At 43.3% G+C, this 23,256-nt stretch overlaps 2 protein-coding genes across 3 annotated transcripts; both read left to right on the top strand.

Moving 5' to 3' along the window:
• The first annotated feature begins 330 nt into the window (after window positions 1-330).
• Window positions 331-3,814, top strand: LOC124670181 (pentatricopeptide repeat-containing protein At1g02150-like). Of its 2 annotated transcripts, XM_047206689.1 has the most exons (4): window positions 331-708; window positions 1,481-2,797; window positions 3,268-3,444; window positions 3,515-3,814. In XM_047206689.1, exons 1-2 carry the CDS (start codon window positions 331-333, stop codon window positions 2,630-2,632), a joined length of 1,530 nt encoding a protein of 509 aa, XP_047062645.1. In that variant the 3' UTR covers window positions 2,633-2,797; window positions 3,268-3,444; window positions 3,515-3,814. The 2 variants fall into 2 exon arrangements, with proteins under 2 accessions (XP_047062645.1, XP_047062643.1); XM_047206687.1 differs by having other exon boundaries at window positions 3,268-3,814.
• An 8,402-nt stretch (window positions 3,815-12,216) lies between these two features.
• Window positions 12,217-15,493, top strand: LOC124676940 (cyclin-P4-1-like). The gene is made up of 2 exons (XM_047212951.1): window positions 12,217-12,645; window positions 15,011-15,493. The coding sequence occupies exons 1-2, from the start codon at window positions 12,269-12,271 to the stop codon at window positions 15,288-15,290; spliced, it is 657 nt and encodes a 218-aa protein (XP_047068907.1). The 5' UTR covers window positions 12,217-12,268; the 3' UTR covers window positions 15,291-15,493.
• Window positions 15,494-23,256: the final 7,763 nt, after the last annotated feature.

The raw sequence follows: 23,256 nt of genomic DNA, 5'->3' as shown, positions 1-23,256 counted from the left end.
ATGTGATCTATATCGGGCCGCAAAATGTTGACAGATATTTTTAGCACAGAATGTCGAGAGAAATAGTCATGACCATCACTCTAATCTAAAGAAAAGAACCAGGTTTTGCAACGGAGCAGATCGTAGTTCAGAGACAGACCCGGCCAATGGGCCAGCCGCGGCCCAAAAATACAAATCCGCGCGGGAAGCCGCGAACTCATCGAAGCGTGGGGCCTGGATCCCTCCGATCCGCTCGCACGAATCTCAAAGCGCGAGCCTGAACCCCACTCTCCGGTTCATCTTATCTCCTCTCCACCCGCAGTCACCGGCCGCTCCATTGCCACTGCCGCCATGCTGCTCCACCTCCTCACTCCCTCCTCCGCGGCCCCGGCCCGGCCATCTCCGCGGCGGCCGTGCGCCGCGGCTGCGTTCACGGTGCGGTGCGCGTCCTCCTCGGCCGCTTCGCCGTCGTCGTCGTCGTCGGCGGCGGTCGCGGCGGCTGGGCAGCAGGTGGCGAATGTGCACAGCTACGGGACGGTGGACTTCGAGCGGCGGCCGGCGCTGCGGTGGAGCAGCCTGTACCGGCGTTTGGCAGTGGGAAACGGCGGCCGTCCGGTGGGGCGGATTCTCGCGGACTGGGACGAGGGCGAGCGCCGTCTTGACAAGTGGGAGCTCTGCCGCATCGCCAAGGAGCTCCGCAAGTTCCGCCGGTTCAACCTCGCGCTCCAGGTAACGGTTCCTGGCCGCGTTCGTATCCCGGGGATCTATTCAATCTTAGACTTTTGCTGCTTGTTAAGTCATCCGGGCGATAGTGCCGGCGATGTTGGGTACTGTTGTGTTAGTTTTGTTCGAATTAAGAGGCTAATGTTGAGATCATTATGCGTATTGCCATCCACAGAAATTGCTGTACTACTAAATATGGCTTGTTCTATGCCTCCTTGCACAACTACATTGGCTTCAGTATTGCAAATCTTAGGAATTTTTTTGTGTCTAGTCTGTGTGATGTTGAAATTGTAAGTGGTAGTTAGAGCACTTTATTTATGGTGAATACTTTTGTGAGATGGAAATTTAGGGTGATCGATGCATGCTAGTTAATACTTTGCTGAAGTTAGGAGAGGAAGCTAATTTCTAAGGGTTTTTTTTACTGAAGTTATGAATCATTTAGGTTATACTTTGAACAGATTTACTGCCATATTTATTAGCGATTCATTGCTCAAAGGATGATCTAGCAAATTTGTAACTACATAAAGACAGAAGATAACTGTACTTACTCCATTTCACACATTGGCACAATATACCTTTGTATCCTGAACATGGAGCCAAATTGCAAAGCTAGTTCTAGTTGGAAATCCTTTTCCAGGCTCAGCTTCCATAAATGATAATGATTGTTTATGCAAGTGTCTGGACTTACTTTCTTGCTATTTTCGCTGATTGGTGCCTTTTCATGGCCAATCCTTCTAATCTTATGGGTTCTAATCATGATTACCTGTTGCATCTGCAGGTATATGATTGGATGACTGAGCGCAGGGATAGATTTCCGCTATCAGCGAGTGATATGGCAATCCAGTTGGATCTGGTTGCAAAAGTACGTGGTGTTCCAGATGCTGAAGAATATTTCGAAAAACTTCCTGATCCTCTGAAGGACAAGCGAACATATGGGTCTCTTCTCAATGTTTATGCCCAAGCTAAGATGAAAGAGAAAACAGAAAACACATTTGAGCTGATGAGGAAAAAGGGATTTGCAACTGACACATTACCTTTTAATGTATTGATGAATTTTTATGTGGATATTGAAGAGCCTGAAAAGGCGTCTACAGTTACTGATGAGATGAAGAAAAGAAATGTAGCTTTTGATGTCTGCACTTACAATATTTGGATAAGGAGTTGTGCAGCTATGAAAGATGCCGATGGAATGGAACGAGTCTTTAACGAGATGATTGCTGATGAGTCTGTTGTTTCCAATTGGACTACTTATACCACACTTGCTAGCATGCATATTAAGTTTGAGAACTTTGAGAAGGCAGAAGAATGCCTGAAAGAAGCTGAAAAGAGAACAACAGGTAGGGATAAGAAATGTTTCCATTTTCTCATCACACTCTATAGCCACCTCCAAAAGAAGGAAGAAGTATATCGCATTTGGAATCGGTATAAAGCAACTTTCCACACAATTCACAACCTAGGTTACCAAGAGGTACTGTCTGCCCTTGTTAGGCTAGGGGATATTGAGGGAGCTGAACTTCTGTACGAAGAATGGGCGTCCAAAAGTTCGAGTTATGATCCCAAGACTATGAACATTTTATTGGCATGGTACTCTAGAGAAGGTTTTGTTGTCAAGGCGGAGCAAACTCTCAACAGATTTGTTGAGAAAGGTGGGAACCCCAAACCAAACACCTGGGAAATCCTTGCCACAGCATACCTGAAGAATAATCAACTATCTGAAGCTCTTTCATCTATGGAGAAAGCCGCGGCAGTTACTAGTGCAAGTAAATGGAGACCAAGACTAACCAATGTTGAGACTCTCCTGTCATATTTCAAGGATAAGAATGACACAGAGAGTGCAAACAGGTTAATGAGTGTACTTGAAAGTAGAGGGTGTGCTGAGAATGAAGAGTACAAGTCTCTGATTAACACCTATGCTTTTGCTGCCGCATGATGGTGAACCAACAATATGATCAGTGAAAGGTCCCTGAACATTTGTATCACTTGCTTGTAACCTAAATCTCATGATAACCCTTGTAGCTGCGAATTCATGTGGTACAGTTCTGTGAGCAGCTAGGCACATTTCGTGAGCTGTTTCCTGACAAAATTGGACAGTGAGGTACATAGACCGATCACTTAGCTCAGTTAGAAATTATGTAATCATCAAGAGGAGGCCATTTACAGGGTTCCTAAGTACTTTCTACATGTATATTGACATTAGTACATTACCACTGAAGATTAAATCTTGCCTTCTCCATGGAAGATTTCATTTATGAGACACTTCTTTTGTCTTGTCCACTGTCTTTGTTGTTGTTTGCACTGAATATGTTACGCATGGCTGCTTTGCTTGATTACCGAGAAAGTCAATCAGAGTATCAGACGGTGATTGAAGGGGCTACTTCAATACTTGCACGTTGTCCCTCTTTGAAACTGTTTAATTTCAGTACTTTGGCCCTTTGCTTGAAATCGACGTCCTTGGCAGCAGCTTTCTAACTAAGATGTTCAGCTCAAGTTTTCAAATAGCAGTTGTTTTTGTCAACTTCCTGGATCATGCCATATTAATTTCTGATTGGTACATCTATTCTGCAGATTTTGAAGCAACGACAGCGGGAGGTGGAACAGCTCGGACAATCGGCGAGGACCACCTGGAATTTTCTCTTGCCAATGGATATCTAAATCAGTTTATCTGATTACGGATTGCTCCCAATAATGTGAATTTTTAAAAGGATGTGCGGGGTCGCTGGAGTCTGGAGGGACTGCATGAAGGTGGGTGGTCGCATCGAAGTTCAGATCAGGATACAGCACGCACTAAACTAATGGTCAGATTCGTTCACAGCTAGGTGACGAGCGAGCAGTGAGCTCAAAAGCCGAAGCTAAAGGAGGGCCATCTTTCGCTTTACTGAAACGTCACCGACCATTTCGTTGCTGAACGAAACTTCAGTTTCAGATTTTCGAGTTGGAGTAATGAATCCCGTCGTGGACAACGTGATCGAGACGTCCTTTTGGCGATTGCCTAGTATACAAAATTGTGGCCGACTGACCACTATCTAAGCAGACGTGATCAGCATTCTCATCTCAGGAATTTGGGAAGAGAGATTAGCTGTGATTTGTGAATATGTGGTTCCACGACCGGCAAGCCAGCTTGCGTGCCCTTGTACAGTTGTACTCCATTTTGGCACTCTTCCAACGTCATGTACTCAATTTGACACGTTTGTGACACGCCTAAGGTCAAGAGAGCTAGGAACAGCCGGGCGTGCAACTCTCATACGGAGTAGTAAAGAATGCCTTCTGGTATATTTGCTACACCTAAGTAATCAACAACCAGTCACGTGCCGGATCGATCGTGTCAAAATGGAACCAATTTTCCTGGTTAGGGTAAAAAGTGAGCCATCTAGAAATGATCATGTGCTTGAAACTTGTCATCCATGTGGTGATCATGGATATACGAATATATGCCAAAGAAGTGTCTCTCCCATAGTATAGAACTAGAAGGACCTGGCACGCTTTGCCGCGTCATTTTCTGATGTTGTCGTTTTTTTTTTCGTTTGATCATGGCATTTCAGAAGAATCTTAATCATTTTTGTTAATCCAAAGATACACTCAATTAAGTCAAGTAAATAGCTTGCCCCTAGTTCCAGCAATCACAACTTCACAAGACAAACATCAAAAAATCTTTATTCAAGAGGTGAATTTAAAATGTTGTAAGAAATATACAACCCATAAGACATTGTCACAAACGTTCTAAAAAATGTCATAGAATGAAGCCGACGTAGCATTACCTTTTATCATTTTTAAAAACTTAAATGTAGTAATACATCTTCTATAACCCACCAAGAATTAGAAGGCATAACCACCCTTGCGCGAACACAACATCCAAATTCCGTATCACGATCATCATTTACTTACGGTGCGTATTTTCGAAAGGAGGCTGAAGTTTGTACCTCGACACATGGAAGTGATTTATCTTCCAGGTTTGCAGGTTAAGAAAACATACCATACATGATTTCGCTTAAACATATCTTCATCGGATTTGTCACTTTGAACTTAAATAGGAAGAATACGTTACTCAGACTTCCTTCAAGCCATTCAAGCAAACAATTCACAAGTTTCCCCTTGATAAAGTCAACCACAGATGAACTTCAAGAATCTGTATTGAAGATCTCAATTATTATAGTATTGTGATCAAGATATTTACATACAATCTTGTAATTCTGCATATCTCATCTACCTCCCAGTCAAGCCTAACACAAGCATAATCCTTGAGCATGCGTTACAGGTCGATGAACCCTTTCGTAGTTCTAGGGAACCGTAATCAAAGAGAACAATATACATTGGGCGAACATTTTTTGCAGTAAGTATTATGTGTGTAAAAACAAAAGGAACTCTTATATACAGACTTAGATGCAGTGCAGCGTCTAAATAATGCCCAAGCACACAAGGGTTTTTATCTCCCATCCAATTGCAATGTGATTGATTCTCTGACTAAAAATTGTTAAGATCGGAAAAGTATAGATGTGAGCAACCTGAAGGCTGAAGTGCTGGTCCATATGCCATAAAATAGCCTCCTAAGCTTTACATGTCGACGCCATAGAGCATCGGCACAAACTCACTTTCAAGCTGGAAAATATTGGTCTCCTTAATTACCATGTGACTGGAAGCAAGTGAAAACATTGTATGAAAAGTAATGATTCCATCCAGGGAAAATGATGCTACATTGCTACAGTAGAAGGCATCTGTGAAAATAATATCTAAAATCAACTGTCAAATTCGTATGAAGTACTCCCTCTGTCTAATGGAACTTATCTTAACTTCGTCAAAAGTTAGATGTATCTAGGTGCTAAATAGTGTCTAATACATGCAAATTTAGGCAAAATTGAGACGAATTTCATAGGACGGAGGGAGCAAAATGCATTGAGTTTTTAAACTGATCATAGATCAAGAATTCACAAATGCCTCATCAGGCATTACCTGCCGGATTGCCTATATGTCTACCATCAGAAATAGAGTGTTATCATAGTTCAGGAACAAATGGCAATAAGGTAGTAAATCCAAGTATGAATGCACTATATCAAATATTAGGATAACCAACTTTACACAGGATATACAAAGTCACAACTGACGGTTTGCAACTGAGGAAGTTCTGTTAACTGATTGTGGTCGCAGGTTAGCCATGTATATGTAGCCTGATTATAGTAGTCTTCATGATGAAGAAGAGCTGATGTAGTTCTATGATGGTATATTCTCTACACACACAGCAGGAAGAAGAAAATCAAAAGTAACAAAAAAACTGAAATTACAATAGCAAATATTTATTATGAGATCCAACATGAGACATAGCAGGAAGAAGAAAACCATAAATAAAACAAAACTGAAATCACAACAACAAATATTTATTATGAGATCCAACATGAAAACATCTATAAAAAGATCAAGACTATGATCAATCAAGATGTACATAGTTTGCTCATCATATACTCCCCATGAAAAAAAGATATAGATGCAAAGGAATGTCAATCGACAAAATTGTGTTAGGGGAAAATTAAAAGGGTGTTGTGTGAGCTGTCTTGTCTCTCAATTTCATTCATATTGATCAATTGTGAACTCCTACGGAGCACTCTATTTCTGAACTTAGTGATTTGGTTCGAACATGTGAACTCTATGCTATAAGCAAAGTACATTATGACTGGATTCTAATCTTTAGAATACATGCGCCAATTTGATAATCTAGGTCATAATCCACTTTCAGCTGAAGACATTTCGGATGAGCTCTACTGCAATTTCTCTTGTAGCACAATATAAGCCTAGTTGAGTCTGCTATTCGATCTTTCAGCCTGACACCTTCATGCTGATTTCCATCTATTAATCTTCTGAGCTCTAAATCTTTCCATTGTTATTTTTCTAATTGAAAGAGAGATGTAAATCATTTGTTAATTATGGATATGACAAGCAGGGAGGCAGACAAGCATGCGGCCACATGTAGAAGAAGAGCAATTAGGAGAAGCTAACCATATGGTCCCTCTCTGCTACTCCTCGTAGCATCGGATGAGCCCTATTTGTGTGCCTTCGACAAAGCGCGCGGAGAAGCCGCTGCCCGGCCCGCTGCTAGTCTGCTACTCCACCTGCTAGACATGATGGCGAGCAAGGAGGTGAGGCACACAGACACCAAAGAAAAACATCGCACCCTCACGCGTAAAGTGTCTCCGAAGACCAATGACAATCCACAGAAAAATCAAGAAACAATTCCCCAAATCACAAAGGAAAATACACAGCCTAACCACAGAATGCCCTGGAATACACCCACGCGCGCAGCGCACCCCGCCCACAGCCCCTCCATCACTGAAGAACAAACCAAACCACAGCCCATTCACTAAATAGAAAAAAACCAGCAGCCACAGCCGACCATAAATCCACTCGATCGTTAATGAATCTTCCCCAATAAACGAAACCAAACGCCCCAAGAGTAACCACCCAGAGAGGTCGACGCAGGCGAAACCGCCGGCGAAACCACCCTAAACAACCAGAGAGAAGCAAGTTTGCAAGACAGGGAGAGAGAGCTAACCAAAGCAGGGAGGAAGGACCCCTGTCGGAGAAGACGCGAGCCTCGAGCACGGTGGCGAACAAGGCACAACAGTGGCTGTCGAACGATGAGGAAGAAGAGCACCATGGGGCAAAGAGAACCGCCGCCACACGGAACATGAACGAGGAAGACGGATCTCTCGGGTAAAGACTCAAGAGATAGGTGCGAACCGACCTCTCAGGTCAAAAGACACCGAGCGAACCGACCTGCGTCGAGGGCCATCACCGAACACAACTGGTGGGACCCGTGACAGTGACCTGCAAATCAACCAGAATCGCTCCCAATAGTGGGAGCTTAGAGCTCTTAGAAGATGGGAGATCAATCCATAAGACTTCATCAAGCAAGCACAATAAGGAAAGTCGTTTCATCTTGTTCTGGTCAAGATTGTCATCATCTAGCTCAAGTGAAATGTGCAATGTTAAGATTTTCTTTTGATATAGTTTCTTTTTTACCGGTCTCGTGGTATTGTTAGGAGACCGGGGTAGTTGGCCTACTATTAAGAGTGCTCTCAAGTGATAACTTGATCGTATCATTCAAAAAGAGCTCAAAACATTGCATACTTGTCATTATCTTTTTTGGTTATTATTTGAATCATATCCATGAGATGTTTGGGGTTATTCTCATGACAATCTCTAGTTCATCGAAAATGGACTTGTTGCGTTTTTTCTATTGGAGTTTTTCCCGGTTCTTCGTATTGAGAGATTCATGAAAAAAAAATCTATCCCACTTGTTATTAATATTTTGCGGAGTAGATTTGTCGTCCTCTTTCCAATAAAATTTGTTTCACCTAAATCAGAGTTTCTTAACTCTATTTGTTGTTTTCGAGGTTTGGAGTTTGTCTGGGAGTCACTATAGTATCCTGCTGAAGTCATCCGGCTGGGCCAGCCAGTCCGGCCACCCCGGACCAATTTCCTGGAGTGGTCTGGCCTCGATCCGGGTTAATTCACGGGTGCCCATCCTTTTTGTTGTTTTTTTACCAGATATGTTTCGGCTAGCCCAGCCCAGTCTGGCTGGCCGGAGTGGTCCAGCCCAGGCAGCCATTCCAGGCATCTCGAAAATCTGTTGTGTGTTTCTAATGGTAAGATTTCGTGAGGGGGCTATCTAAGGGATCTTCTTCTCCAAACTTTCACAAGTTATTGTGCATGTTTTTTACCACCATTCTTGACCCTCTTGAGCTTCCTTTCTTCCCAATCCCACCATGATTCTTACACCTATCTGAGGAAAAAGATAGAGGAGATCTTGATCTACATCTTCACCAATCAAATCCCTCTCTTTGTGAGGGGAACCCTTTACATATAAATCTTGGAGAAATTTGGTGTTCTCCTCTTTTTTCTTCCTCTCTTATTCTCCCAATAGCTTTTGTAGATTGGGCGGAATTTTAGGGTGAGGTTCTTTCCATTGCACTTGGTGCATATGTTTGAGTTCCGCGGTGATACGTGGAAGTGAGAGTTCGTGAGTTGATTACTTTAGGTGCTTGTACACGGATCTTGTTACTCTTAGGTATTTGGGCCCTAGACAACTTGTGTTCTTGGGGCCTCCAATTAAATTGTGTAGATTTCTCAAGCGTGAGTCCTTCGCGGCGATTTTTGGAAGCCTCCAATTAAGTTGTGGAGTTTCCCCCAAGCTTGTATGGGTTTGTGATTGTCCTCAAGGGTCTGTTAGTGGATGGAGGTATTCCCTTTGGGTGGGAAGGCTCGAGGAGAATATGGTGAGGCCTTCGTGACGTTTGGGGTGCTTTGGCCTCCATGCCGCTCCAACAGACAGTAGCACTCACAAGAGTGTGAACTTCGGGATATATCGTTGTTTTCGCGTGCCTCGTTTATTTCTATGCCCGACCTCTTTACTTATGCACTTTACTTACCTTGTGATAGCGTTCATGCTTATATATCTTGCCCTATCATATATTTGCTTGTCTTCAAGTTTCAAACCGCCTATTCACCTCCGCTCCCCGCTTAGGCAACATCGGTGTCCTTTCAGATGATGATATGTCGGATGCTCCGAAAGACCAAAAGAGATATGAAGGGAAAATGATGATAATGTGAAAGATAATGTGGAAAAAGGAATGTAAGATGGTAAAGTGAGTGATAATGAAACACAAAAAGCAGGACGGGAGGTGTTATGATATCTATTTCCCATGCACGTACGACTCATCACAACAAATTTACACGTCTATACAAACTCGTTACGACTCCAAGCGCAGAATGATGCAACAAGAAAAAATTTCACCACCTTGTGACTCGAGATTTTATATCGAACTCTTAGGTGAAATATTAATATCCTCTCCTTCCGTTTCTAGCAACCTACGATAGCAAAACACTTGTATTGTGTCCCCAACTCCACCGTGGTATTTGCTAGGCACACATGAGATGTGTAAGTTTCAAACCAAATACTAAGATAATAAATATAAAACTAATGCAAATACAATGGTAAGTAAAATCATAGTGATGGTGGTGGTAAATATGTAAACTAAACTAACAAAACTAGAAATGCAAAGTATTTTTGTATTTTTAGATTTAAACAGAACTGAAAAAGTGAAAATAAAAGAGCATAGAAAGTAAAGTAAAAGATGTTTCTTATATGTGCTACAAATTGGACGGAGGTTCATGGTTTTTTTTTTTGACAACTCGAAGGTTCATGGTTTCACTTGACCTCTCTCTCAAAAACATAGTTGCACGAATATAGCTTTACATCCTAATATTGAGATGATGCAACACATCTCACTAATACTTCCTTAGAGAAATTCCACAAACCAAGTTTAAGTTTAAACAGAGTATTACTTTAGATTGACATGATGTTTAATAACAAATATGGTACCTTGATCTAATAAAATCATCTAGTTGTCAAATATGAACATAACACAAGCAATCATTTATCCCCTGGTGAGGTAAACAATGTAAAGGTAAAAAAGTTAGTAGAAATCAAATTCCTTTCACTATCCAATTACATTTGAATCCATTTTACTACTTGAATTGCCAAGGTCAACTTCTCCATCTTTTCTTCATCCTTCATTCCCCAGATGCAAGAAATCATGTTTGTCCATGGATCAGTAATACAGTGGCGATCTCGGAGAGCGAACCTCCCATTTTGTTACCCTTATTTTCCTTTGGAGGCCACTTGAGGAGAACGAGAACTAGTTCGAACAACTCACATATTACTACAAATAATACATGCATTCCCCTCTTGGGTTACGTTCTTGCATACAAGTTTAATCAAAACATCGCATACATGAACATGTAATATATACATCTATTAATAGATCAAGCACATAGTAAAAGTTCACATCTCATAACTCGTATCATAAAAAAAATCCGCCACAAGGGGGTTACAAATATGACCACTATGAGCACAATCATGTAGGATAGCTCATGTGGTTCTAAAACAATTAATTTCATAGATAGATTAATCAAGCCACTTCCACAAACCCATAGTCCATGCGGTGGACTACCCCCTCTTTATCATGTAGATGCGGGAGATGACATTGATGGACGTGGAGGGGTAACTAGGGGCAACTCCGGTGGCATTTCCTCTCCAATCTTCGCAGGTTATGTCATTGTTCTGTGGTTTCTCTTTTTGTGCACCTCGTGGAGGGGGTATTTATGTAGTCGGTTTTAGGTCAATCCACATTATTGGGCGTTGAAACCGGGTCAAAAGATGCATCGAGGTGCGAGTGGGCCCCCATGGCACAGCATGAGGTTTTGGTTGCACCGTGGGACCTACCAGGCGGCTCGTTGAACTTAAGGTGATCTCCTTCAACGTGAAGTCTTCGTCCTTTCAAAAAAGTGACATGTCAAAAAGTTTCGCTCTGGTTGAGGTCCAGCTTGCACCACCAGTTCCCTAATCAATGTTTGAACCAACACAAAAGAGGATGCTGACCGCCAAAACCGGTGGAGAGGAGAGAACTAGATGAAAGGACGAGATCCGACCTTCCGGATTTGGCGCGCCAATAGAAGAAGCAAACATCACACACGACCGGCAACCCCCGTTGTCTCCTTGTCGCCCGCGGGTGAAGGACGTCGGCGAACAACATCCGCGCACGCTATCGGCCGCATGGTTTGTCGCCTCTCCACTCGAGGCCGCCACCTCAACGCCCAAAACCCTCCGCACAGGACGTAGAGCACCAGATCCTCGCTACCACTTTCATTGGCGGATCCCGACGACTTGCCCAAAGCCCTTCTCCTACGCCTGTGTGGTAAGGCGAGCAAGAGTGGGGCTTGCGATGCAAGGGGAAACTCTAGTCAGCATCCCCGGGAGGACAATGTGAGGGCCAAGCCGGCGGCTAAGTTTCGTGTTTAGAACCTTATATCACACAACCTTTGCGAAAATTTAGATAAATCACAGATCATGAAAAATTATATCCCAATATTAAAACGGCGTTGAGAACCAAACTGAGGTTGGGTGGTTAGGAGGGTGGTTGTACCCCCAGCCCACCAGAGTTCAAACCCCAGGTTTGACATCTGTGTGTCTCATAAAGGCGGAATATTCATTCGGTGGAAGGCGGCGTTCTCGTCGACAGCGAGGTGTTTGTGGCGACTTCGTCAATTTTAAGATCCAATCAGCTGGCTCAGTCTTTCGAAGATGTCCATAGGGATAGAATGTGCGTGTGTGCGTTTATAATGATAAGTGTATGCGTTTTTATGTGAGCGTCAGCATTTGTAATGTGTTTTTAAAAAAACGGTGCTTTAAAGTTCTTAGAAACTTGTTCATGCATTGTGGGAGGGATATAAATTTAGTCGCTCATGAGTTGGCTAGGGATAGTTTTTCCAGAAAATCTTGTTGTAATTGGCTCGATGAGCCCCTAGCTTTCTCCTTTCAGCCCTCCTGAATGATGTAACTGTACTTTGATTGGGAGCAGCAAGTTTCTGATATACTCTTTTCCTTACCAGGGTATCCAAGGGGAAGGTTTTTAATGAGGCGTCTTGCTTGCTCGGTGTAATATATATGTTTAACTAAAAAAAAACTATTCAACTCTGCATCAAGTTCACCCGCTAGAGAACCCACAGGTACACAGTACACATGGCGAAGGTTTTCGTGGCGGCCATAAGAGAAACCATCATGGCCGAGGAGGAGGATCTAGGGGCGGCGGACATGCCACGGGTGGTGGGCGCCCTCTCTGTGCTTCTGGAGCGCGTCACGGAGCGCAACGACGCGGTGGCTGGGCCGCGGACTGACGCGTCGGCGTTCCGGGCGACGGCGAAGCCGGACATATCGGTGCGCACGTACATGGCACGCATCGCGCGGTTCGCGAACTGCAGCCCGGCGTGCTTCGTGGCGGCGTACATCTACCTCGACCGCCTCCTTCGCCGCCGCCGTGCGCTCACCGTGGACTCATATAGCGTGCACCGCCTGCTCATCACCGCCGTGCTCGCCGCCGTCAAGTTCATGGATGACATGTGAGTTCACCTACACTACACGCCCTGGTCACGATTCAACTGCTAGTCTGCTATGACGATTATGATTTATGACATTACATATGATCGAGTTCTTAGTTTTCTGGGGAAGTTGTCCTGTTCGTTGGCCGAGTTGGTTCTCGGTCTGCTAATGCTTCGCTTACATGAGAGAATTGGATCAGGAACAGGTGGAATTCTTTAGATTAGGCTACTATTTAGGAAGACTCAAATGGTGTGTGGGCACTATTCTTTGAAATATTCCCTTGAATCAATAGGTTACAATTAATGACAGGTACTGAACCATGAGAGGAATAATTCAGAGGCTCAGCCCGAGCATGCGAATTGTGCTGGAAAGATAGCTTGATTCTCATATGAATCTTGTTCTTTCGTGCTTAGCTTGGGCAGAGGTGCAGGCCAACCATTATTGCAGACTCTTATCTTTTCTTCCTTTGTGCGTGATCAATCACTATCAACCAGTTAACAGCCAGGACCTTAATTAATCTACCATGTCAACGCGACCTTGGATTTGCGAAGGAGCTTATTAGTCTGATTCTCTACTGCTCAAGTTGGTGCTAAACTACTAATTGTTTCAATGCTAGCTCAATGTTACATGTTTATAGAGCCATAATGGACAATTTGATGAGTTGTGTTCATAGAAGTCTCTGATGAGATAAGGCCAATATCTAATTCTGGATCCGGATCACGTAGGATGCATTGGCAGAGAACATTCTTTAAGAAGCAGAACCAACAACCTCTTTCCTAATTCCTAACAAACACTGGCAATCGAAAGCTCCATCGATTACCAATATGAAAGAGCAAATTGCATTGGAGAATTCTTTAGATAGTTCAGGCAGGGCACATAATGAGCACAGCATGTAGTGGAGTGTTATCTGATCCTGAGGTGATGTGTGTGGTGTGGGCAAAATTATACCTGCCAACAAAGAAGCAACGGTGGCTCCTTCCATCCAAGTTCCAACCACATTTTTGCACTGGGGACCCAAGACAAGATTTAAGATAGAGCCACCTCCCTTTCAGCACTCTTTCTCTCTTTCCGGAATTTAATTCATTGTCAAGTTATGATTGAGTGGGACACTGGCAAGTGGCAACTTGCCCCTTGCTGATGCTCATACCTATCCCAATTAGATCCTGCCAGGAGCCTCTAACCCTATCCTTCCTTCTTCTGAAATCATTATGCAGTTGATGATCGATTGTATCTTTCTCCTTTGAAACAAGAGTAAATTACACTTTTTACCACTTAGTATATTGTGATACTTTTACCCCCATCAAAAGAATCTTGCCATATTGTACCCCATAGTTATAGCACTGTGACAGGTATCACGAGTGCAGCAATTTGGAGCTTGCGCTCCATGGAGGCTGAAAATTAAAATGAAATAGCATTTAATTGTTCAAAAAGTTTCTGTAAATAAATCTACATGTATATATAGATGTAATCTAAATTTTATTATGAAATATTTTCACTCCTAGGCTACATAAAAGAGATGAAATTGTGGACTTGTAGTACTCCATGGAGTAGCAGATACTATGTTTAATCTGGAATATTTTCAGATCCAAATATTTGCTTTTTGTGTACCCACAGTGAAAATGATTATATAGACAGACCACATTTATAAGTACATGTATCTCAGATTTTTTTTTGAAATTTCAACCATTTTAAAAAATCGCCTCACATTTTGAGTTTTCGCAGGTTCTACACCTTATTTACTTATTTATTTATTTATTTATTTGTTCAAACTGAGAAACTAGATCGACTTGTATGATGGTATGCCAATTGACTGGGCTGACACACGGATGCATACTCATTAGGGGCATACCAAATTATGTCAAATTTCTTCAGAATCGGTCAAGTTCTGTGAAATAATAGATATTCTGTCAAACAAGTGCGGGTAGGTCCACCATGCAGCTCCCCCTTATTGAACACCGGCGTGAGTTGTTTGTCTCAGACGGGCAGCGCGTCATTCTGACACATGGGTCCACCTTGTTAATTTGGGGAAATAATGAAATGAGGGGAAAAAAAACCTCATATGTCACAGTGAAGCGGTAAAATGTTGCAAATTCTGAACTGGGTAAACATTCAGTATGGTATCATCGTTTGCCAATCGACATTCTACAGAGTTGATTATCTTCCAAGGGGAATTCTGAATAAATTGTTTGGTGCGTGCATCTGGTTTGCTGCACACCGCTATTCTGCACAGATGTTTTCAGTAGACTACCAGCGTACTACCATGACCATTTTTTTGTACGAAAAATAACAACTTAATCTGACAGCTATAAAAAACCACATGATCTATATGAATCTTGATGCATATGACATGTTAACACACGATATGTGCGTTGCTGTTCGGTGCAGATGCTACAACAACGCCTACTTCGCCAAGGTGGGCGGGATCAGCCTTCCGGAGATGAACTACCTGGAGGTGGACTTCCTCTTCGGCGTCGGCTTCGACCTGAAGGTGTCACCGGAGACGTTCGGCCACTACTGTGGCATCCTCCAGTCTGAGATGCTGTGCCTGGAGATGGAGCCGGAGCCACCCCTTGCCCTCCCTGACGCTCCAGGCAGCAGCAGGCTGCATCGCTGCATCTCTGAAGACGACGGCAGCAGTAGCAGTCAGCAGCAGATGGCTGCGTAGGTGGTAGAGAGCTTGCTTGCAAGCATAGATATAGATAGTGTGGGTGCAGTACATGTAGAGAGGAATGCGTTGCTTAGCGGGCAGAGTGCCTTGGTCACTTGGTGTGATGTACTGCTGTTTGGTGCCTCTGGTTGTAAGTATTCAGTACTCAAGTCACCTAGCTTGTTTAGTTTCCATTTAGTAGAACAGCCTGCTTAGTGCAATTCAACGTGTGTGTTGACTCTTGTGATTATCTTCTGTACTGACATTTTAACACTTCGATGCAAAGAGAAGAACCTTAGGAGGAAGATACCTTCATGTACCGCTTTGGGGCGCAATGTCCAAACCACCCATAATATGACAAGCATCTTAATGAAGTCTTCATGCCACAGCGAGTCAACCATCGTTCCATGGCTTTGCATCCAGATTTCTACATTCATGTGCTCTCTTCTATGTCTATCCACCAAGACCCATACGGACTGGGCCATATTGTACTCGATCAAAATATGGGTCCAATAACCTATTTAATGGGATGTGGTATCCTTTCAATAACAACTCTTCTATTCCAATTCAATTTAATTATTTTTTTCTATGTCTAGTTACGAGTTTTCCACCTTTTGCATGATGGGTGGCGGGGAAATGGGAACAGTGGCTTAAGCCATTAGATGTAGGCTTTCCAGAGAGACGGAAGGTTTACGTTCTTCTTATTTGACCCGAAGCCAATTGATCTAGCCACGAGCAGGTTGAAGAGAGCTCTAACGGGCCTTGGAGGAACGAACCCGCGTATGTGTCAAAATACAAGTATGACTTGTGGCTAGGGGTGAAAGGCCAATCAAGATCAAATATAGTTGGTTTCACTTTTTACCCTACAAATGTATATTTGTAACACCTATTACCCCATTCTGTGGAATTTCAACCAAAATATCCCATATAGGAGATTTTGAAAACGGTTTTAAATGAGTTTAATATTTTGCATGTTTTGACATATCGAGTGGGCATGTTACATTGATCTGGCGCGGCGAAATGTGTAAATATCATGTCCAAACTTATCTTATACATGTACCAATTTTGGTTCGCTATGCATGTCCCTCCCATGGCCCCTACGGAGTTGGTAGCGGCGGGGCCTGGTTCTCTTCTCCTCTGCGATGGTGGCGAGCTCGCGGTGGTGTTGGTGACAAGGTATCAGCTTGTCAATGCCTACGAATTGTAGACTAGGGTTTCGTGGAAAGTAGAGGGCAAGTAGATCTCGAAGGTTTCAGCCGGGAAAGTACTCGACTATTAGAAAATTAGGGTTGTGTTGACAATGAATCGATCCTCTTTTTGTCCCTCGACTCCCCCTTATATAGGAGGCGGAGCCGAGGGTTTCGTGATGTACAAGTTACAAAGTCCGGGAGACTCTTTGAGTTCATCCCGTAATAGTTACAAGTCATTATTCCTAATACAACTATATATTTCCAAACTATTTCGTAACTGGGCTTCCGGGCTTCATAAACTTTGGGTCGTGGGCCTTCAGTAAACCCCGGGTACCATCTTCGGCATGCCCATTGGGGATGCCTATGTTAGTAGCCCCCAGATTTTGCTTGAATCAAAGAATCAGGGAAAATCTCCATCTTTTACAATTATCATATGATCCCTTCGAGTCAATAAATAACCTTTATAAAGCAATTGTATGTTGTACAGGGATAACGGTAGTTGGGGCTGGTTCATCTGACGGATCAGGTACCAGTTAACTGCTCTTGTGGCAATCCGCAAAAACCTACTTCAAGATCACGTCCCTGGACATGATCTCGGGGATACTGGCGTAATTCGACATGTGCCACTTAAGGTCTTACCAGATGCTGAATTCCAGTTATGTATTATCGGGTACCTAACACGTCCGTTAGGATTTTTCTTCATATCTGTTGATACGGAAAAAAGTAGCAGAACGCAGTCAGAAACGGTGCCACGCCGCGCAGGACAGATCCTGGGGACTTACCTTCGCAAAGTATTGTGGCATTCAAAGATTAATTCGCGACTGAGGCGCTCTGAGAATATATTGTCGAGTGCCTTTTTCGGCTGCTGGAATAGCACATTTATTCGAGTCAACGGATGACTTGTATATTGTTATCTTGTCTTCCCGATGAGAGTATATGAAGAGTTATTTTATAACTCGGAATATGCTCACCATGACTTCTTGAACTTCATCGGGCACGCGAACAGCGTTCCCGATGGGAGTAGCCCCCGAGGCTACGTGCCCAAGTGCTTGTACTTGGTTGTAGGCTCACCTTTTAGCACCTTTGTCGCTATATTGTCATTTCTTCTAATTCTCCCATCTTTATCGGGTGTGCGACCAGCGCTCCCGATGGGAGTAGCCCCCGAGGCTACAATTGAGTATTTATACTTGGTTGTAGGCTCAACTTTTTTTTCTGTGGAACAACTCTATATTTTATCATCCGCGTTACCCTCTTATAAGAAGTATAAACAATATGTCTGATAAGAGTAGCCCCCGAGCATATGAACAAATGCTTGTATTTGATCATAGGCGCTTGCCTTTTCTTTGTTGCAATACTCGAAATTTCCCTGTCGATATTCTTGATGAAACTGCTCGAAGTTTTCTTTCAATGACGTTGTTTTTGATGACAGCTGTAGACTAATGTTTTATCCTTCTAAATCAACTCCTTTACCAAACCTCTTTAAAAATTAGCCCCGAGCATTTGAACAAAAACTTGTATTTGATCAAAGGCTCCCGAATTATCATTAATACTCTTCTGTCGACAATCCTCAAAGTATTTGCAGCCACAGTTTTCTCCATAGTGACGTCATTGCTGACGATAGCCACGATCATTGTATCGGGAAGACGCGAGTTCTGTCCTGTCGCTGACTTGTGGGCCCAAAAGTCTGCAGTACTTGACACGTTACGCAAGTGGGGAACACACGTCCTCCACTTTTCCTGGCACGCGCGCTGTAGCGCCTGTCCGGTTCCTTCGCAGTAAAAAGACCTTTTTTCCCAGGGAGACACATGTAGGGCATCAAATCCATTCTCCTACCATCCGACGGCGTGGCGATTCGTTTGACCCACTATAAATGACCTTCTTCCTCCTCCAGTTATTCCCTTCACTGCGCCGCGCTCCTGCTCTTCCTCTCCCAAAATCCTCCATTGCCACTTCAAAGCTCATGCGCCCTTGCTCCTCACCAAACCTCCTTCTGGAACCCAAAAACTCACTCCATGCCGCCGCGCGTGAGGCTATCGAAGCATACCTCCACCGGCACAACCGCTACAATGGAGGACGCCCAGATACATGGATGAGAGAGGTCCAAGCTCACCAATCAGGATAAGAAGGGCCTGAAGAAACTCGGATTGGAGCAGAAGGTCTCCCTCATCTTCCCCGGCGACGAGAGCATCCCCAAACCGCCAATGGGCTACCGGGTAACTTTCATTGACCATCTCATCCGTGGTCTTTCCGTTCCCATCCACGAATTCCTCCGTGGATTGCTTTTTGTTTATGGGATCCAGCTACATCAGCTGACCCCAAACTCCCTCCTCCATATTTCCATCTTTGTCACACTCTGCGAATGTTTCCTCGGGTCCCATCCTCATTGGGGCCTGTGGAAATGTATCCCTCCGGCGAAACAACTCTCGCAGCGCCGTCTACAATGTAGGCGGTGTTTGCATCTGCGTCCGATCCGACGTGGATTATGTTGACGTTAAGTTTCCCGACTCCGTCCAAGGATGGCGCAAAAAATGGCTATATATCCACGACAAAACCATTGCTGGCTGATGACCCACAAGTATAGGGGATCGCAACAGTCTTCGAGGGAAGTATTACCGAATTTATTGATTCGACACAAGGGGAGACAAAGAATACTTGTAAGCCTTAACAGCGGAGTTGTCAATTCAGTCGCACTGGAAACGGACTTGCTCGCAAGAGTTTATCGATAGTAACAGTTTTATAGCAGTAGGAATAGTAAAATAACGACAGCGGTGAAATAAAGACAGCAGTAGTGATTATAGTAAACAGACAAGATTAAAATATCGTAGGCACGAGGGACGGATTAACGGGTGTTGCATGGATGAGAGAAACTCATATAACAATCAAAGCGGGGGCATTTGCGGATAATAATAAACGGTATCCAAGTACTAATCAATCAATAGGCATGTGTTCCATATTTAGTCGTACGTGCTCGCAATGAGAAACTTGCACAACATCTTTTGTCCTACCAGACCGGTGGCGTACGGGCCTCTAGGGAAACTATCGGAAATTAAGGTACTCCTTTTAATAGAGTACCGGAGCAAAGCATTAACGCTCCGTGAACACATGTGATCCTCACATCACTACCATCCCCTCCGGTTGTCCCGATTTCTGTCACTTCGGGGCCATTGGTTCCGGACAGCGACATGTGTATACAACTTGCAGGTAAGATCATAAACAACGAATATCTTCATGAATCAATAACATGTTCAGATCTGAGATCATGGCACTCGGGCCCTAGTGACAAGCATTAAGCATAACAAGTTGCAACAATATCATAAAAGTGACATCTACGGATACTAGGCACTATGCCCTAACAATCTTATGACTATTACATGACCAATCTCATCCAATCCCTACCATCCCCTTCAGCCTACGGCGGGGGAATTACTCACACATGGATGGGGGAAACATGGCTGGTCGATGGAGAGGCGTTGGCGGTGATGGCGGTGAAGATCCAATTCCCCGTCCCGGCGGAGTGCCAGAACGGAGACTTCTGGCTCCCGAGACGGAGTTTCGCGATGTGGCGGCTCTCTGGAGGGTTTCTGGCGACGTTGACTTCTCTCCGTGCGTTTTTAGGTCGAGGGCGATAAGTAGTCCGAAAGAGGGCGTCGGGGGCCAGCCGAGGGGGCCACACACTAGGGCCGCGCGGGCCCCTCCTGGGCCGCGCCGGCCTAGTGTGTGGGGCCCTCGTGCCCCCACCTGGCTTGCCCTTCTGGCTCCGCCAATATTCTGGGAAAATAGGGCCTTCTGCATAAATTCCGAGGATTTTCCCCGAAAGTTGGATTTCCGCACAAAAACGAGACACCAGAGCAATCTCGTCGAAAACAGCGTTAGTCCGTGTTAGTTGTATCCAAAATACACAAATTAGAGGCAAAACAATAGCAAAAGTGTTCGGGAAAGTAGATACGTTTTGGACGTATCAACTCCCCCAAACTTAGCTTATTGCTTGTCCTCAAGCAATTTAGTTAACAACCGAGCGATAAAAGAACTTTCACGAACACATTTGCTCATATGATGTATATATTCTCATGCTATGGCTAATACTTAAGCAGTTCATAATGAGATACATGCAAATAAGATCATCCAACAGCTATGTCAATCATGGAGATGTACCAACAATTAATAATAAGCATCATGAATCATGTATATAAGCAGGATTGCAATGTTCATAAGAGAGTATGATAAAGTGGTATCTCGCTTGCCCGTATTTGGTCGGCAAAACATAAATGCCCAGGCACCTCGATCTGGAGCTCATAGAAAGACTAGAAGTAGTGATTGTCAAAGATAAAAGCATCAAAGTTATACCACAATCAATCATATTTTGAGACAAGCATATTATACTAAGAATGACAGTTGTGCTCTCAAGATAGTGCTCAAAGAAAGAATGGAGACACAACATAAAAGTAAAAGATTGACCCTTCGCAGAGGGAAGCGAGGGATTAACATGCGCTAGAGCTTTTCATTTTTAAAACAGGAGTAAAATTATTTTGAGAGGTGCTTGTTGTTGTCAACGAATGGTAATGGGTACACTAACTACCCCGTCAACCGGACTCCCAAGAGCGGCTCCCATGAATTATTTGTATGTTTATGTGGCACTCCTTCCAACCTTTCTTACACAAACCATGGCTAATCGAATCCTCGGGTGCTCGCCAACAATCACATACCATGAAGGAGTGCCTTTTTATTTAAGTTTTATTATGATGATGACACTCCCCCAACCTTTGATTACACAAGCCATGGCTAACCGAATCCTTCGGGTGCCGTCCAACAATCAAAAACCATGGAGGAGTGTCTATTTAAGTTAATTAATTTGGGACTCGGGAATCCCATTGCCGACTCTTTTTGCAAAATTATTGGATAAGCGGATGTGCCACTAGTCCATATGAGAGTCCGTCAAAAGTAAATGATAAGGTTGAAAGCTAAACACCACATACTTCCTCATGAGCTATGAAACATTAACACAAATTGAGAAGCATTTTGAAAGTTTTAAAGGTAGCGCATGAGAATTTACTTGGAATGGTTTGAAATGCCATGCATAGGTATTTATGGTGGACACTTTGGAACAACTTGGTTTTCAGGTGTTTGGAAGCACGAGCGGCGTTCCCGCTCGGTACAAGTGAAGGCTAGCAAAAGACTAGGGAGCGATAAATCAAGAGAGCAATGAACTCGTCATAATCATGCTTGCGGCAAAATAAATTAACGGAGGCATAAAAGTGATGCAAGAACTCGAAGCAATATGAATCATCGAGGCTTAATTGACTTTTTGTTCAGTCATATGCATGCGTGAGCATGTGCCAAGTCGATATAAATGAATTATTCAGAGGAGGATACCACAATTCCATACTTACTTATGAATAAAACAATGCAAGCGAACATCCATGACATGCTACTCATATTAATAAATTGGAGCTAAACATGAGAGATCATGAACTACTAGACTTTCTCAAATAACATATACCTCACATGAACCAAATAAGCATGCTCACATGGATGAGTATATGTACAAAAATGAAAACAAATAGAGTTCATACCAGACCTCTCACCACAATCCAATTGTTGTAGATCGTCATTATTGCCTTTCACTTGTGTAGCTTGGATAATATGAAATGAAAACCACGCTCCAGCCACCGAAGACCATTGAACTCATGATGAACTTTACAAACCAAAGAAGAACATCAAATATTTTTGGTGTTTTCGAATTGGAAACAAGAACAAAAGAAACAAGAAAACAAAGCAAAATCTTTTTGGGTTTTCTCATAGCAAACTAACGATAGCAAATAAAGTAAAATAAGAGCAAATAACCATATAAAAAAATGGTGAAGATAAACAACAGAAATATTTTTGGTCTTTTTGTGTTTTAGGAAAGAAACAAAGTGAAAACAAGAGAATGCAAACTAACAGAAACACAGAAAAGCAGGATGACAGAAATCTGCCAAATCCTGACAGCAGTACAGAAATCGAAATTAACAAAAATCTTCCATTGCTCAGCTCAAAAAGTGTTCAACTAATGAAAGTTAGATAACAACCTGGGGCACATGCTAAAATTTTTGCAACTCAAAATAACGCTCTGGCTGTGCGTACGGATTTTTTTGGTAACAGCCCAGAATCTGTTTTTGGACAGCACTTCCCCAAATATCATCTCCTTCTCATTAGAAAACCACTCTAAGAAACTAAACAAGTATGTACAAGTATCCAGCAACCATAATATGCAAAGAATGAGTGATGCCGGTATACCTCCCCCCAAGCTTAGGCTTTTGGCCTAAGTGGAGTTCATTCCCATCGAGGGTCGGAGTTCCACGCCGGTGGATCATACATGGAGTGATAATAAGGCCCCTGCGCAGAAGAATGTCGTGGAGGTTCCACATGACCATAATGTTGATATGAGGAGCTTGCTGCATCGGATGAAGAGTCGGGATGCTCTTCGGCCTCCTCCGTGCCTTCCCTTGCACGATGGCCTTCCCTTTCTATGTATGTGTTTAGCTCATTTTCTGTGATCGACCACCCTTTCCTGGCATCAAGGTTAAACAGAGCAGGTGCATGCAATCGTACTAGTTTTTCAATTTTCTTAGTTATTCTCCAATTTTTCTTATACAAAGTTATCCTATAATGCAGGTTGTTCAAATTAGATGCATCTGAAATAAACTCATGTTTAATCATGGAAACAACATCAAGTTTCTCTATGGAAAGCGGAATATCTAGATGGTGAGGTTCTACACCATGCATAGCTAATAAGCGAGAGGCGATAAGACCTCCAC

The sequence above is a fragment of the Lolium rigidum genome, chromosome 7 (genome assembly GCF_022539505.1).
Source record: "Lolium rigidum isolate FL_2022 chromosome 7, APGP_CSIRO_Lrig_0.1, whole genome shotgun sequence".
Taxonomy (NCBI): Eukaryota; Viridiplantae; Streptophyta; class Magnoliopsida; order Poales; family Poaceae; genus Lolium; species Lolium rigidum.
This window is presented reverse-complemented; position numbering and strand designations above follow the sequence as displayed.

Coding starts and splice junctions, on each gene's coding strand:
- LOC124676940 (XM_047212951.1), top strand. CDS start 12,269: ATGGCGAAGGTTTTCGTGGCGGCCATAAGAGAAACCATCATGGCCGAG. Junction 12,646..15,010: donor GTCAAGTTCATGGATGACAT/GTGAGTTCACCT, acceptor TGTTCGGTGCAG/ATGCTACAACAACGCCTACT.
- LOC124670181 (XM_047206689.1), top strand. CDS start 331: ATGCTGCTCCACCTCCTCACTCCCTCCTCCGCGGCCCCGGCCCGGCCA. Junction 709..1,480: donor GGTTCAACCTCGCGCTCCAG/GTAACGGTTCCT, acceptor TTGCATCTGCAG/GTATATGATTGGATGACTGA.